Source organism: Rhipicephalus microplus, unplaced genomic scaffold, assembly GCF_043290135.1.
Source record: "Rhipicephalus microplus isolate Deutch F79 unplaced genomic scaffold, USDA_Rmic scaffold_16, whole genome shotgun sequence".
Lineage (NCBI taxonomy): Eukaryota > Metazoa > Arthropoda > Arachnida > Ixodida > Ixodidae > Rhipicephalus > Rhipicephalus microplus.
In genome coordinates this window covers 7197880-7214824 of record NW_027464589.1, presented here as the reverse complement: position 1 = coordinate 7214824, position 16945 = coordinate 7197880, and the positions used below count along the sequence as shown (strand labels likewise).

Here is a 16945-nt window from a genome sequence, read left to right as displayed (position 1 = left end):
GTGTGCACAGGCATTCATTTATGGGGCAAAGTACGCATCAGAGATAAGCACGCGTCGGCGCATCGGGATGAGCTCGTCGCCGAGCGTGGGTGGCTTTTTTTCTTTGAGTGTTCATGTATATAGATATGTACATATACGGTGAAGGACGGCGGCAGTGGCGACGGCAAAAAAAACAGCCTGGACTGTCCATATAATTGCTATCCCAATAAAAAGGGGCTAGAGGCGTTTAGGCATTTCTGTTCATAGAATCTAGCAGGGAGCAGAGCTTTGACCCGCGCTTTTGCGGCAGCCAGCTGCGCTGTCCCGTCCGTTCACGTGTGTCCCAGAAAGACGCACGCAAGTTGTTTTGACTGAAATAGATTCTGCTAGTTGTGTTCATCCTTTGAGACTCTCACCTTAGTGAAAAACTCTACCCTCGTGTGTTCGGCCACTCCTAGCCACTATGACACCGGAATGCTGATGTTGACGCTTGTGATTGAAACCCCCCCTTCCACCCCCTTTTGTTTTTCACAATGTTTTTTGTTTGTTTATTCTTTTCCAAGTTTTTTTAATGCCCTCCTCCCCCTCCCCCTCGTTGCGGAAATCTTCCGGATTCAGAATCCTTGAACTTGGCAGGTATGGAAGTGTATCGTGATTATCTATACTCCGTTTCACACATCAGGTGGGATATCAGGTGGAATGCTGCGGAGGCCAGCGAGACTCCTTGTAATCTGGTGCCATATTTTTACCACCCAGAACATATATATATATTTTTTCATTTCAGCTGAGTGTTTGAAAGGGCATGTTTTGTCTCTCTCTTTTCTGTCGCTCACAAACACACACACGATACGCACACTTGTAGGTGGTAATGTGGTAAGCCGATTAATACTGAACGCATAGAGTTTCTCAGAAAATTACCTAGAGGGTAATCTGGCATTAGTGAGCTACTGGATGTAAAGGAATGCCAGGATATGTGATCTTCGAACTTGTCTCGGATTTGTATACCTCTAAGACTCTCTTGGCGTCACGTTAAAATGGTTCATTTCTTATTAAAAAAAAAGCACGCACTAAGCTATTGATGTGATCTTCGAACTTGACTCGGATTTGTATACCTCTAAGACTCTCTTGGCGTCACGTTAAAATGGTTCATTTCTTACTAAAAAAAAGCACGTACTAAGCTATTGATGTTTTGCCATTGCACAGAAACGTGTTTTGTTTAACACTGGAACCTTCTACGTCGATGTACAAGAAGTAACCTACGGCCACTAAACTTGGCAGGCAGATGGCAGTACGAGTGTTTTCTCTACCACTTTATATCATCTGCTTCTTTCTTTCGCTGCTGTGTCGTCAAGGGGAATGGACTTTTTTTTTAGATTATAATACGTGGGGATAAGATCCGCTTAGAAACGTTCTGTTTTAGAGAAGCTTTATTTACCAGTCGTATTCCCTTTTGAGCTGAAGGCTCACTCAACACAAGCCAACTCAAGCCTCGTAGACACATATAACGTCATCCCCTGGACTGTGTGACACCATAATTCCCTCTAGGTATTTTTGTGAGAAACTCTATGACTCAACGTTTAGGCAGACCTATCGGAATTTTTTTTTTCACCAGAAATAAATAATTTTGATTGACGATGAGGTTTGACCCTAGGAAACTATACCAAAACTAACTTGCACTGCTCCAAAACGCACCTTTTGGTGCTCCTAATCTGCCCCAAAGCTTCCATTTTACTGCACCAAAGCTGCTTCAAAACAGCATTATTCTTGCTCCCTGAGCTTCTCCAAAACACTGAAGTCCACCTCCAACCCAGCATATGTTTAATTTCTTTAAACAAAGTAAAAAAAGCAGCTGAATGCAGATCGTAACTGATGGGTGTCTCTTCTTTTTTTCTTGTTTCTTTATTTTGCATATTCTATTTAATTTTTTTCTCCCTTTCTCTTTTGCACGGTGTTTATCTTTCTTTGACTTCTCTTTGTCTCTCCATTACCTCTTTTTGTCTTCTCTATTTTTCTTTTTCTGGCTTTCTATATTCTATGTCTTTGTCTCTCCCTTTTCTTCTGTTGCTTTGTCTCCCTCTCTTTTTTACGTGCCCCGTTTTGGCACGCATACTTTTCATTTAACATTAGTACCTGTTCTACCCAGTAGTAAGGCTTGCCCAGTTTCTCTGGCACAAACCTACCTGAAAGGTTTTGCACTACGGAGTACAATTTACCAATAGTTTAAACAGCTGCACTATTTGGAGCCACTTCAGTTTATACGCTGGACAGTCAGTGCAGCCCTTCAGCACTTGGCACAGATGATGTGGCCGAGGCCTGCTTGGTATGGAAGGGTAAGTTGTTAAGGACAGGGCTGTTAACATTCTGTACACATTATTTTTTGCACTGCCTCTTTGGAGAGAACCCATTGCACTTCAGGATTGGAAATGAGTTGCTATTGAGCGCTTTAATATGCAAAATGAGCTGCTCCAGAGTGTATGTGTAACTTGACATTAAAAGTAATAAGCAAAGAGGAGCATGAAAAAGCCAGATCTTTGCTGGCCGCACGTGTTGCCCATTTTTACAATGAAAGCAGCACTCAACTGTAAGTGAAAGCTCGGACTTTTAAGTTTGTGGCAGCTAGCGGTCAGGAGTCTCTTAGTGAAATTTAGATGGAGAAGAAAATTCGGTAAGAATTGCCACAGATATGGCACCTGGGATACAAAGGGTTAAGCACATCAGTGAAACATAAGTTGCAATATAAGCTGGACTATAGGCCGAGTTGGAATGTGGCTTATAAGTTAATCCGAAATTGACGAAACATTTATTTGCTGATCGGGCGCACCGCCCACCTATCGTCTCAGACCTCCCCCCAACCACTATTGCAGCCGTTCTCAATCGTCAGTTGAAGCATCACTGCCTTCTGAAGACGAAAGCTTGTCGCTGGTTGCCTTCTACAGTGCGTTGTCTTCGCTGCCATCCAGAGAGTTGCTGACGCAGCATTTCCTAAAAGCATTTTTCATAATGGAATCAGGCAAGGAAGGCCAAGTGAAAGAACTCAGCAGCAGACACTTGAAAGCGGAGGCCTCTGTAGGTAGGCTGTTGGCATCTTCGGGTTGTCGCTGGGCATCCACTCTTAATACTCCAGCAACACTCGATCCTTAAACGGCTTGTTCGGAACAACGTCAAGTGGCTGGAGGATGTGCAGGATACCACTTGATATTGCATCAAGGTCAGTCTTTTCGATTGCCAACTATGCAGTTCATAGTGTCGGCCAAGTGACTACGAAACGCATCCAACACAAGCATGCTGCGAGGACGCAGCAGTGCACCTGGCCAATGGTTTCAGACTTCTGGTATCCATTCGAGCATCAGGGCCTCATCTATGTATCCTCTTTAATAGACACAAAAGATAACTCCGGGTGGGAACGCTTCCTTCAGCATTATTTTTCATTCGAAAATGAGGAAGGGTGCCAGCTTTCTATTGTCTGCCGTGCAAGCCAACGTCATTGTGAAGTTCGAGTGCTTGTTGCCTGTGGACAAGGGAACAGCTGCCTTAATGTGTGATTGTGGTCGACGAAGGCAGGCCAAACCTAATGAGAATCTCAATGGCATTGCCAATTGCATCATCACATAGTTCTGTTCCTGAAGCCGGTTCACAAAGTGGTGGAAGTTCATGAGTTTGTCCTCAAACTCCTTTGGCAACTATTGGCAGATGGATGAGTGTGGTGGAAAGAAGAAAAAAAACTCTACTCTCGTGAGCCCAGCTTCTTGAGCGAGCTCCACGGCTTTGTTGGGATAGTATCTTTGGTCATTAGCAGCGGGCGCGCTTGAACTTCCCGCACTAAGTTTGCGAGAATATCCTCCAGCTGCAGAGGAGCTGCACTTCGCCCATGAAATGACGTTTTTCTAAGGTTGCACTTATGTACCTTTCCTTGCTCCGCTTCGGATAGCACATGTTCCTTTTCCGAAATGCCAAAGCAGGGCTGAGAAGCCATGTTGCCGTTCACTTCAGCAAACTCAACAACATTCAGTTTAAACGCAGCTGTGAACTGCGTCTTTGTGTTGCTACTGAACACAAAGACGCTTTGTGTTGTGTTGAACGGAAAAAACAAAAAAAAACACTAAAAATCAAATGCAAAGTCAATTGGAACGGAAAACTCGGAACAGATTGAAAGCACAACATGAACACAACGAAAACGGAGCAACTAAAATATAAATGCTTGCTATTTGATTCGGATGTTAATATGGCTGTGTGTGGCTTTTCACACGCATGCAAACCACATGTTCAGAAACGGCGACACACTTTTGGCTAAACAGTGCTACATAAGGTGAGGGGCTACTTTAGCTCCTTGCTTTATTGAAAATATCTCGACTTACATTTCAATGTATATGGTAGCTAAGCTTTGCTTGACGAGTTTAGTAGAATTCGTGGGGTCATACTAAAGCAAAGGTTTGTTTGTGTGCGGTTCATTTATCCAACACGTGCGTTCATCAGTAAAATTGAACGTCGAAAAACATTGTTTGTCTCTGTTTGTCAGTCGTTCTTTGTGTTGTTATTTTACGATTTTTACTCTGTGAAGAATCGCGCGAGCTGAGCATCATGATGACACTTTTTTTGCATGGCGAGCTGGAGTTTACTTTCTTTACTTTCCTTGCAGGGAGGTCATTGGGAATGTGGCACAGCTGTTGGCCATGTGTCTACACCCTTACTGCCTTGTCCTTCGACGGGCATGTTCCGTGGCCTTAAGCGGCGTGTAAGCAAGGATGGGTCTAGCCTGTCCAAGAAGCTCTGCACAGCTGGGCCCAATGCTGTTAGCATCAAGGAAGACGCACCATTTGATGCTGTGGTAGAGGAAAACCTCTGGGAGCATGAGGTGAGACTTCTTCAAGCCAGTTCTCGTAAAAACAGCAGCGATAGTACCGTAGAGGCCCACTTATACACTTGGTGCATGGCGACTGGCGTGATGCCCCGCGGCCGTCGGAACTAACAGCCGTTGAAAGCCCGAGCAGAACCAAACGCTCTCCCGCTAGCACGCAGTTGATCGTAATCAAGAACTGCTGCATAGTCTATTGAACCAACAGTTGCACGTTGTGTTCTGCGAGAACCATGTTTTACAGTTTCTCGACTCATCTCTGCTTTATTTGGCAGCCTAATAAGCAGATAACAACTGTGTGACGTAAAAAGTGTCTGGTTCCCACTCCTTCTGTCATCTCTCCTTCTGCCGCATGTTAGCTTCGTAGGGCTTTCTTGAAGTAAACGAGACTTGTAATAAAAAAATAATTTACTTTCGCATAATAAACACACGCTACACAGGCTATACTCAAACGCCACACAGGCCGAAATTGCTCGTGCGTCTCTCTGAATGTCATCCTCTTCCTTCACTATCTACAAAAAGGTAGGGGCATTTCTAACATTTGGCCATCTTGCAATGCTTAACGTCCTCTTTAAGGCTGTCCTGACAATGTTCGTGACTGAGTTAGCATACAAATGTTCAGCCATCCTCATAATTAAATACCTAATAAATGACACACGAATGTAAATGTGTTTTCTGTATAAACTGCGTGTGTTCATGGTTCGTGTTATTTATTGCTGTGTTTGCCTAATTCAGTATTTCACACATGCTATTGGTGATGTTGTCATTCTTTATGCTTTAATGGAGCGTATGCTTGTAGTAAGCTAGATTGAATTTTATTATACTCTTGTGACTCCTTGTTTCCTTCCATGTTTAGATCAATTTTATTATATTTTTTATAGTTTCATTATTGTTTGACTCATATTATTTATTCTGATTATTTAAGATTATGCAGTAAGAATATTGACCTTATATTTACTCTAATCTATTCAGCAGCTGTGTAGTGTTTAGTTTGCATGTTTTCTAACACTAATAATAATTTCACGTACATGTATGTGTTGTAGCCTCCCCTATGTAATACCCCCCTGTGAGAGGGCCCTTAGGGGTATTCTGAATGAATAAATAAATAAATAAAAATAAATAAGATAAGTAAGAAACAAACAACACAGTAAAACAGCTACACCTTATACACTTGAGCGTCAAGTTTTTTATGGCACGCAAAAGTTCGCCCGTTTGTAGCGTGAGACATGCAAGGAGATGTCGTAGTTTGCGGTCATTTTGACTGGCTTGACCTTGGGGAAATTCACAACACGCCCGATGCTGGTGTCTTCTTGCGTAGACTTCGGCTTCGACGCTTGGTCCAGCTCGGGCTTCAGCTTTTGGCCCGTCTACGGTGAATCTTCTTGAGGATTTGCTCTGACGTTTCCCATTTTCTCAGTGTTATCTGGTTCTGTTGTTTTCGCCTCAGTATCTTCCTTCGTTTCAGTCCGGGACTGTTCATTATCCTTGCTTTCCATCTGCTCTACGCGCCCCGCCGCGGTGGTCTAGTGGCTAAGGTACTCGGCTGCTGACCCGCAGGTCGCGGGTTCAAATCCCGGCTGCGGCGGCTGCATTTCCGATGGAGGCGGAAATGTCGAGGCCCGTGTGCTCAGATTTGGGTGCACGTTAAAGAACCCCAGGTGGTCAAAATTTCCGGAGCCCTCCACTACGGCGTCTCTCATAATCATATGGTGGTTTTGGGACGTTAAACCCCACAAATCAATCAATCTGCTCTACGGCAATTTTTTCTGATTCTTCCGGTTGCTTGTCTTCCGTATGGTCGTCTTGGATTAGTTGGTCTTCTGGCTTTGTGTCTTCTGTAACCTCGCCTTCCTCCTGCTTATTCTTATGTGTTGCCTTTTGTCCCTGGGCTGCTTCTTCGTCATCTTTTTTCTTTACTTCTTAGCCGCAATGTCCTTCTGTTTTTTTTCATGGTTTCAAGTTTTTTCTCGATGTTGTTTTCCGTAGCACTGAGTTGGCAGTTAGTGAGTGAGTGAGCAAACTTTATTTAATCAGCTGATTGAAGGCGTGGGCCTAAGCCGCGCCAGGGGCGGTGGAGAGACCCTGTCTCTCAGCCGCCTCCCGTGCTCGCTGGATGGCCCATATTTTATCTGTCCGATCTGAGCTGATCAGCGCGGCGCTCCACCGCGCCCCAAACTGTTTTGGGGAGACTGAATTGGCGTCCTGTATGTGTGTGCATTCCCATAACATATGCTCTAGGGTGGCGCGTCTCATGCTACATAGCTTACACGAGTCATCTGGGTATAGTTCGGGGTAGATGCAATTTAGGTGCTTCGGGTTGGGAAATGTTCTAGTTTGAAGTCGCTTCCAATCAACCTCCTGAGATCTGTCTAATGTGGAGCTAGGTGGTGGAAATCTGCGCCTCGACTTTTGGTAGAATTGGATAATGTCGCAGAACCTAAACATTCTGTCCCTCTCCCACAACACTACTCCTCCCAGTACCTCATGTGAAGCTCCATCGCGAGTGCGGTAAGTGAGACCTCGCGCTACGCGGTGAGCCTCCTCGTTGAGGTTGGGAATGAGGGACGCACACGGGGTGTGGGCTGGGAACCATATAATATACCTTTCTTCGAATTCCTCGGATGATATGAGATTTGCCTTGCGGAAGAGTATGTTGGCTGCCTCGGGAGATATTCTTCCTCGTGCATAGTTACGAATTGCCGACTGCGAGTCGCTGATGAAATACCTACACTTTGGGGAAATTATGGCCTGTGCAATAGCCACCTCTTCCGCGATTTTGAATTATCCGAGCGTATGGAGCACATCTTTATGCATTTGCGGTCGGTGTTTATTACTGCCACAACGTAGGATTTGTGACTAGGGTACTCCGCTGCGTCTACCAACTGCGCCTCCTTGTCTCTGCCGTAGGCCTTAAGTAAAGTTCTAGCGCGGCTTTCTCTTCTGCCCTGGTTAAGTTCGGGGTGCATGTTTTTGGGCAGATTGGGGACCTGGATCTTTTCGCTGACCACCTTTAAAACCGACACTTTACTTCCTTGTTGCCTATGGGTATTTATCCCCAACTTGTCAAGGATACACTGTCCTGTGCGCGTGCTGGCTAGTCTCTCCAACTGTGCAATCTGTTGCGCTTCTATCAGCTCCTCTAAAGTGTTATGTAAGCCCAGTTGAAACAGTTTTTCGTTGCTGGTGCTATCTGGAAGGCCTAAAGCTTGTTTGTACGTCTTTCGTATGAGTGCGTTTATTTTGAGTTTTTCGGCTGTATACCAGTTTAGATATGCCGCTACGTATGTAATATGACTTATGGCGAATGAATAAATAAGCCTGATGACGTTAGCCTCTTTTATGCCCTGGTGTTTGTTTGTGACTCTTGATTAGCCGTATTTCGTTGGTGACTTTGGTTACTAACCTCTCGACCGTTTCACCATTTGTATTCTTAGACTCAATGATGAGTCCAAGGACTCTGATTTGTTGCACCATATGAATAGTCCTGCCGTTTTTGGTGTGAATTTGGATCTCTTTGTAGCACGGTCCCGGTTGTATCCCTTGGGTGGTCTGCCTTTAAGCGTGGGGCGATAGAGGAGAAGTTAGGATTTATCTGGCGAGCACTCGAGGCCAGTACCTTCAAGATACTCCTCAATAGTGGTGACGGCCTCCTGTAGTCTCTGCTCTATCTCTCCGTCACTACCTTCACACGCCCAGATGGTGATATCATCTGCATATATAGAATGATGTATTCCGTATATTGAGTTCAACCGCGCCGGGAGTCCTATCATTATGAGATTAAACAGCATTGGCGATATGACCGAACCCTGCGGGGTACCAGCACTGCCCATAAGCCTTTCCTCAGATCTCAGTTCTCCCGTTACGATGGATGCCGTTCTGTCTGTTAGGAAGTTTTTGACATAGTTATACGCTCTCGATCCTAAGCTTAATTGGCAGATCTGATGTAATATTGCCGTATGCGATGCTTTGTCGAAGGCTTTTTTAAGGTCTAATCCTAAGATCGCCCAAGTAGCCCTTGTATTGTTGTCTAGAGTCTACTGCTTAATTTGCAGCATGGCGTCTCGCGTGGAGAGCCGTGTGCGGAACCCCAACATGGAATCTGGGTAGATTTCCTTCTCCTCAACATAAGTGTTGATTCTGTCTAGAAAAGTGTGTTCCATCAGCTTCCCAGCACAAGACGTTAGGGATATGGGGCGTAAATTCAATAGATCGGGAGGTTTCCCGGGCTTGGGAATGAGGATTACTTTAGCTTTTTTCCACTGTTCTGGTATAGTGCTTTTTTTTCCACTGCTTGGTCGTCAAGGTTCTGTAGTGTTCTGTTAGTGATCCCGTCTGGTCCCGGTGCAGATTTGGTGTTTAGCTTCTGTAGTGCAGCCCTGATTTCAGCCACAGTAAACTCTTCATCTAAAAGCTCGTTCGGGCCTTCGGAATATGGTCCGTGCTCTATGACAGGCATGGCGGTAATGTACGTGTTTCTAGCCTCAGCAATAAAGTCCTCCTCACTGCCGTTATACTGCCCGCAGGGGCGCCTGCGCAAGTAGGCGTTCGGTGTGTAGCGACACCACGGACCCGAGCTAACGGGGGAGTTTCTACTCCCTCCCATGCCTAGCCGTGCGTGGCTTTGCCGTGTCCGGGGAAAAGGGGATCCTGGGGGTTGAGCCGACGCTGGGTGATTGGACCTTTCAGGCCCCCCGGCAGAGGCAACACACCCCTTTGGCCCCGGCTTCACGTAGACGGCACCCCTGGGCTGACCCACCCAGGGGAAATCGGCAGTCGCCTTTTCCTATCTCTCTCTCCCTATATCTTCGTCTTTTGTTCTCACTTTACATCTTTCCTGTCTCCTCCTCACTTCATTTTACTTCCAATTTTTCCTGGCGGCAAGGGTTAACCTTGTGTGGCTATCCAAACTAGGGTAAACCATATTGGGTTATAGTAACTGCGTACTGCTGGCGTTGCGCAGACATGCCCACATGCTCTGCCACGTCCCCTTGTTGGACTCCATGGTGGGTGGTAGGCGCCGTTACCGAAAAATCCACATTTTCCCATGGGATCCTCGACCCCCTCGCTAACTGATCGTGCCTCGAAAAGGGTACGCACCGACGCAACTTTACTACTTTGGCCTAAAAACAGAGAAACTTTCCCAAAATACCATGTCCTTCACTGCGAACAATCGTCTACAAAAGCTAGAGCAATCTCACCCTTCCTTGTAGCCAAGTGCTTGAGAGAGACTATTGGAACCGGTTATAAGGCCACAAAGATGGCAAGTGGTGATCTGCTTCTTGAATTAAAAGACAAAGAACAGTACAATAAACTCTCGCACCTTGTAGCCTTTGGCAACATCCCCGTCTCGGTGAGCGCACATCGTACCATGAATACAGTGAAGGGCGTGGTATCGGACGAAGATTTGATGACGCTGAGTGAAGAAGAGCTTCTTGATGGATGGAAGGACCAAGGTGTGATACATGTCCAGCGCATCAAAATCAGACGTAACAACAATGAAATAGCAACAAAGCACTTGATACTCACCTTCAATTCAACCACTTTACCTGAAACTCTCGAAACTGGCTATGTAAAACTCCATGTCCGACCTTTCATTCCAAACCCGAGGCGTTGTTTCAAATGCCAGCGATTTGGTCATGCATCCCAGAGCTGCCGAGGGCAGCTGATCTGTGCTAAGTGTGGCACAACCGGCCACAATGCTGATGAATGTAGACATGATGAGGTCCTCTGTGCTAACTGCGAAGGTAGTCACCCCGCATACTCCAGAGCGTGCCCAGCCTGGAAAAAAGAAAAAGAAATAATAGCTATAAAAGTAAAGGAAAATATCACATTCAGGGAAGCAAGACAACGGATGTCGTTAACATTGGCACTAAAAACACCTTTCGCCGAAGTGGTGCAACGAGGGGTGGCACCACAAAGGCCCTTGGCAGTTGCCCGGACCGCGCCTAGCGTGCCGAGGCCAACGCCACAAGCCCCTACGGCGGGAGCAGCCAGCGCTGCCCTGCCCACATTCACCCTGTCCACACCAGTGGCCTCTACAAGCTCTGGCAGCAGCCAGGGCAATCACGAGGCCAAGGGGGCTTCATCAACCCCCAGCTCGGTGGGGACAAAGACTTCGTCGATCGAGGCGAAGTCTAAGCGACGCACAGATCGCTCTTTAGAGCGGGTGTCCAGAGCCTCGCAAGAGGCTATGGACACCAGTTCAAGCCAAACGGCGCAGGAAGCGCCGAAGGAGCGGCGAGCTTCGCTCGACCGCCCCAAAAAGGACAGAACGCCGATTACAGGGCCTGACAAAGGCCCTGTAAAATGAGTTAATCCCCGTCTTCTTTGCACACAGCACTTTTTCCTTTTTTATTTCCACAATGGACAAAATCATACAGTGGAACGTAAGGGGAATGCTTAGAAATTTAGATGACATCCAAGAGCTTCTGTGTAAGTTTAACGCGAAAGTGCTATGTGTGCAAGAAACGCACTTAACTCCTAAGCACAAGGACTTTCTACGACAATATATTATTTTCCGGAAAGACCGGGAGGATCCTGTCGTACCATCTGGCGGTGTAGCCATTATAGTCGATCGTAGTATAGCATGCCAGCATTTGAAGCTCCAAACGGCCCTGGAAGCAGTGGCCATTCGAGCTGTACTTTTTAACAAACTCATTACCATATGTTCTGTGTACATACCACCGCATCAACAGCTACGCAGACGTGATCTGGAATCATTAATAGATGAACTCCCAGAGCCATTTCTGGTTCTAGGTGATTTTAATGCACACAATGTCCTGTGGGGCGATGCTCACTGTGATGCGCGAGGACGTCTCATTGAGCAGCTCCTTTTCTCTTCTAGTTTATGTCTTTTAAATATGAAGGAGCCTACATATTTTAGCCTTGCAAACAACACATACTCCTCCATAGATCTTAGCATTTCATCACCGTCCCTTTTACCTGTTTTTAAGTGGAACGTTCTTAAAAACCCTTATGGGAGTGATCACTTCCCAATCATCCTGAGTGCGCCGAACAAAGATCAACTACCCCCGCAGGTTCCTCGATGGAAGATTGACTCAGCTGACTGGGAAGGGTATAGAACTCTTACACACATGACATGGACTGAGCTGTCTGCCCTGACCATAGATGACGCTGTCACGTATTTTACAGCTTTTATACTTGATGCCGCATCTAAATGTATTGCCAAAACGACTGGCATGTGTTCTAAACGGCGAGTCCCATGGTGGAACGACGCATGCAGGAAAGCGCGGACCACTCAGAACAAAGCATGGGCGTTGCTTCGCGATTCCCCTACAGCATAAAACCTGGAAAATTTCAAGCGGGTCAAATCGCAGGCAAGGAGAACGCGTCGACAAGCTAGACGAGAGAGCTGGACAAAGTTTATATCGAGTATCAACTCGTACACAGACGAGGGAAAAGTGTGGAATAAGATAAAGAAAATTAAGGGCCAACAAACGTATTCTCTTCCACTAGTTAATAGCCTCGGGGAAAGCTTGGAGGATCAAGCCAACTTTCTTGGCACACATTTCGAACACATATCGAGCTCCTCAAAGTACTCCGAATACTTTCAGAATTACAAGGCACGAACAGAAAAACAAAAGTTAGAAAGAAAGTCCGCAAGAAATGAGGCATATAATGCACCATTCTGCTTAGCAGAACTGCGAACAGCACTCAGCTGCTGTAATACATCTACCCCAGGTTCTGACAACGTAATGTAAGCGATGCTGAAGGAACTACCCTCCGAAACTAAAGAAACCCTCCTCTCTCTTTACAATCGCATATGGTTTTCGGGTGTGATCCCCTCCTCCTGGAAGGAGGCTGTTATAATTCCAATTTTGAAGCAGGGAAAAGATCCCTCTACTGTATCAAGTTACAGACCTATAGCGTTAACAAGCTGCCTCTGCAAGCTATTTGAAAAAATGATTAATTGCCGCTTACTCCACTACTTAGAAACAAACAATTTGCTCGACCCATACCAATGTGGGTTTCGAGAGGGTAGATCCACCACCGACCATCTGGTGCGTATCGAGGCACAGATCCGAGACGCTTTCGCCCACAAACAATACTTCCTCTCTGTGTTTCTCGATATCGAGAAGGCCTACGACACAACATGGCGTTTCGGCATATTAAGAGACTTGTCTCACCTGGGTGTGCGCGGTAGAATGCTTTCCATAATTGAGAGTTACTTGTCCAATCGGAAATTCCGTGTCCGTGTGGGCAGTATTCTCTCCCAAACATTTGTGCAAGAAACGGGGGTACCACAAGGTGGTGTACTTAGTTGTACACTTTTTATTATCAAAATGAATTCCTTGCACCTGTCCATCCCCCGCAACATGTTCTATTCCACATATGTCGATGACGTCCAGCTTGGCTTTAAGTCATGCAACCTAGCAATGTGTGAGCGGCAGGTTCAGTTAGGTTTAAACAAGGTGTCCAAATGGGCAGAGGAAAACGGATTCCGGCTGAACCCAGAAAAAAGTACCTGTGTCTTGTTCTCCCGAAAGAGAGGCGTGTACTCAGAACCTGACATTGAACTGAACGGTCAACGTCTGTCTGTCAATGCGGAGCATAAATTCTTAGGCTTAATCTTGGACAACAAGTTGACCTTCGTACCGCACATCAAGTATTTAAAAACAAAATGTTTAAAAGCCATGAATGTTATAAAAGTGTTGTCACGTACTACGTGGGGTAGTGATAGGCAATGCCTCATGAACCTCTATAAAAGCCTCATTCGCACCCGCTTAGATTATGGGGCCGTTGTCTATCAGTCTGCTACTCAAAGTGCCTTGAAGATGCTGGACCCCGTGCACCATTTGGGCATCCGCCTTTCTACGGGTGCTTTTCGCACCAGCCCCGTAGAAAGCCTTTATGTTGAGTCAAATGAGTGGTCGCTTCATCTGCAAAGAACCTACATGTCCTTTGTATACTTCCTTAAGGTGAAAGCAGACAAGAGGCACCCCTCATACTCTACTATTAATGACTTGCCGAGCTCCATTCTTTTTCAAAACAGGCCTTCAATGAGGCAGCCCTTCTGAGTTCGCCTGAAGGGTCTAGCTGAGGACACTGGAGTGTCACTCGAACACAGTTTAATGGCTCCTGTAGCATACCCGCCACCGTGGCAGTGGCAGACTATAGACTGCGATGTGTCTTTTCTAGAGGTTACAAAACATGCGCCCATTGCCCATATCCGAACATATTTCCTGGAACTTCAACAGAAATACACACGTCCTGAGTTTTTTACAGATGCCTCCAAGTCTAACTCCTCTGTGTCCTACGCTGCTGTTGGCCCTTCCTTTTCGGATGCTGGCCTTCTACATCCAGGCACAAGTATCTTCACAGCGGAAGCTTACGCGATACTTGTGGCAGCTAAACACATTAAACAATTACAAATACAAAAAGCAGTAATTTATACAGACTCCCTCAGTGTGGTAACGGCTCTGCACAGTCTTAAAAAACAAAAAAACCCTGTCCTCGTTTCACTTTACTCCATTTTATGCACACTCTACACACTCAACCAACATGTTGTAGTGTGCTGGGTGCCAGGGCACCGTGAGATCCTAGGCAACGAGAGGGCGGATCAGCTCGCTGCATCCGTCCATGAGAGCACCGCCATTACATCCATATCAATCCCGGCCCTTGATCTTAAGCCGTCTCTCAAACGAAACCTCAGGGACTACTGGCAGAGCAAATGGGATACACACACACAAAACAAACTACACGTTATCAAGCCACACCTTGGCCATTGGCCACCAGTATCAAAATCACGTCATACAGAGGTAATACTAACGAGACTCAGGATAGGACACACATACACGACACACTCATATCTTTTGTCCAATGGCGACCCACCATTGTGTGACAGATGTGGTGAAGCACTAACAGTTCTTCACATTTTAATTCAGTGCAAGCAATTGGACAGTATAAGAAAACAACACTTTCCATTACCCTACCGACAACATATACCTTTACACCCTGCAATGTTCGTCGGTAGGGAACCTCTTTTTAGTTATAAATCATTGCTAGCGTTTTTAAAAGAAACTCATAGTTTTCATATCATATACCCCGGCATTCCGTAGCACGACCTCTCCTGAGAGGTTTTTGCTGCGGTGGCTACACAAGAAAGCACGTGCCTCACGGCCCTTGGACGCAAGGGTATGAACGAGTGAGGCACTTGTGCTAATGCCATACGTATCCACCATCGTCTTTTATTATCACCAACTTTGTTCATCTATTCGCACCACACACACCTTTCACGGCATGGTCATGATTTTATCACTTGTATGTTTTTACCCGCATTACCGTGAGGAATTCTATGGCCCTTATACAGCCGCTAATCACAATCATTGTCCACATTCCTGTCTCATGAACTGGCGCTCTTTGGCCATCAAATGGCCCTTGCGCCAAAAAACACCATATATCATCATCATCATCATCATCATGCCGTTATACTGGTGTGCCAGTTTACACAAGGTTTGCTTGTGTGCTGATTTGGTGTTATCTGGGTCTAGCAGGTGTTTGAGCATGCACCATTTGAGCATGCACCAGAAACCAACGGCCGTACGAATGTGTATCCATATTTGTCGAGGACATGCTTCGGCTCTTCAAGCGTGCGGACCCTGCCATGCCCGAGGAAAAGAAGGTGCGGCGTTTGATGCGCGGAGTAAAAGAACAGTTTTTCGCTGGGCTCGTGCGCAATCCACGGACGACAGTCGCCCAGTTCATCAGTGAGGCAGCCACGATGGAACGTACGCTGCAGCAGCGGTCGTCACAATACGAACGCCAGATCCCGGCCACCACATGCTCTATCGGCTCTGACAGCGAGAAACAGGCCCTCGCAGACTTCATTTGAAGTATCGATCGGGACGAATCGCGACAGCTTCAGACAGTGGGATCCCATCCACCTGTGTCAGCCCTCGCGGATGTAATCAGACAAGAAGTCCGGCAGGCCGTCACACCCCTGGCCTCAATCGCACCACCGATTCCCGAGGCCCCAGTCCTGACATAAGCAGCGGCATTGCGATCCCCTGCGCCACCGGCTACAGATACTGCTATGCGGCCAAGGTACCAGGCTATGCAGCCATTCCACGACACTGCTTCGAGCCCGCCTCTCGGCTCAAGGTTTTCGAGCACACCCACCTATCTGCTGTCTACCTCAAGACAAAGTGGTAGCAAGTCAAGCACGTGGCGCACCTCGGATAACCGTCCGCTCTGCTATCACTGTGGTGAAGTGGGTCACGTATACCGGAACTGTCAATACCGGCAACTAGGCCTCCGTGGCTTCCACCCTGATGCTCGATGCCCGCGCTACGGTGAGCGCCCCCGCGAAATCGAAGCCTATCTCACGGGCCAACATACTCCTTCGACTATTCAGCACCGTCTTCCGCTCCTTTCAGGAGCCGGTTACCAAGTCCCCACAAGGGAGACTAGGAACGGGGACTTCTGGGGGTGAAGTCGCGGCCCGGCGAACTGTAAAAGACCCTCGTTCGACGCAACCACCGGACGAGAACGATTCCGGTTTTGCAGTGATCTCCGACAGCAAAAAGATTGTTTCTGCCGAAATCGCCTTCTTCGTCGACAATCATGCTGTTAACGCCCTCGTTGACACCAGTGCCGGCTATTCAGTAATGAGCGCCACACTGGCATCTGAACTGAGAAAGGTTACCACGCCATGGCAAGGACCCCAGTTGCGCATGGCAGGTGGCCATCTGGTGACGCCTACTGGTATGTGCATGGCACGCATTCGAATACGTACGTCGACATTTGCGGGCTCTTTCCTCGTATTGCGCGTCTGCTCTCAGCCAGTCATTCTAGGAATGGACTTTTTTCGTAAATACGGCGCCGTCATCGACATCAGTGAATTACTTGTGTCGTTCGAGGATCCTTTTTGCGCTGCAACTGATAGTACGCAATTCCGGAAAAGAGCACTCCGTGTTACCGACGATTCACTGACTCTCCCACCTCGAAGCAGCCTCTTTGTCAAAGTAGAATTGGGACAGGACGTGTCTGACGCGGTAATTGCAGAGGCCAGTTTGTCTCTCCTTATTTCACGACAAATCTGTGTTGCCCGAGGAATCATTCAGCCTAGCAATAGGCATGCTCACCTGCTGGTCA

The 16945-nt window shown here is 46.9% G+C and overlaps 2 protein-coding genes across 10 annotated transcripts in view; both read left to right on the top strand.

Moving 5' to 3' along the window:
- Positions 1–16945, top strand: part of Hel89B (histone acetyltransferase 1) — a 913881-nt gene that overhangs the window by 126266 nt on the left and 770670 nt on the right. For 7 of the 9 annotated variants that reach the window (XR_012888773.1, XR_012888774.1, XM_037419311.2 and 4 more), the window contains exon 6: positions 4616–4831. Coding sequence is in view for 5 of the 9 variants with exons in the window: in XM_037419311.2 (XP_037275208.2) it covers positions 4616–4831 (216 nt within the window). In the remaining 4 variants the exon portion in view is untranslated. Of the gene's footprint in view, positions 1–4615; positions 4832–16945 lie in introns of those variants that run through there. The other 2 variants (XM_075883343.1, XM_075883344.1) reach the window with 2 other exon arrangements.
- LOC142784951 (uncharacterized) overlaps positions 1–16945 on the top strand; it is a 166749-nt gene that overhangs the window by 114883 nt on the left and 34921 nt on the right. The gene's annotated exons all lie outside the window — the stretch shown is intronic.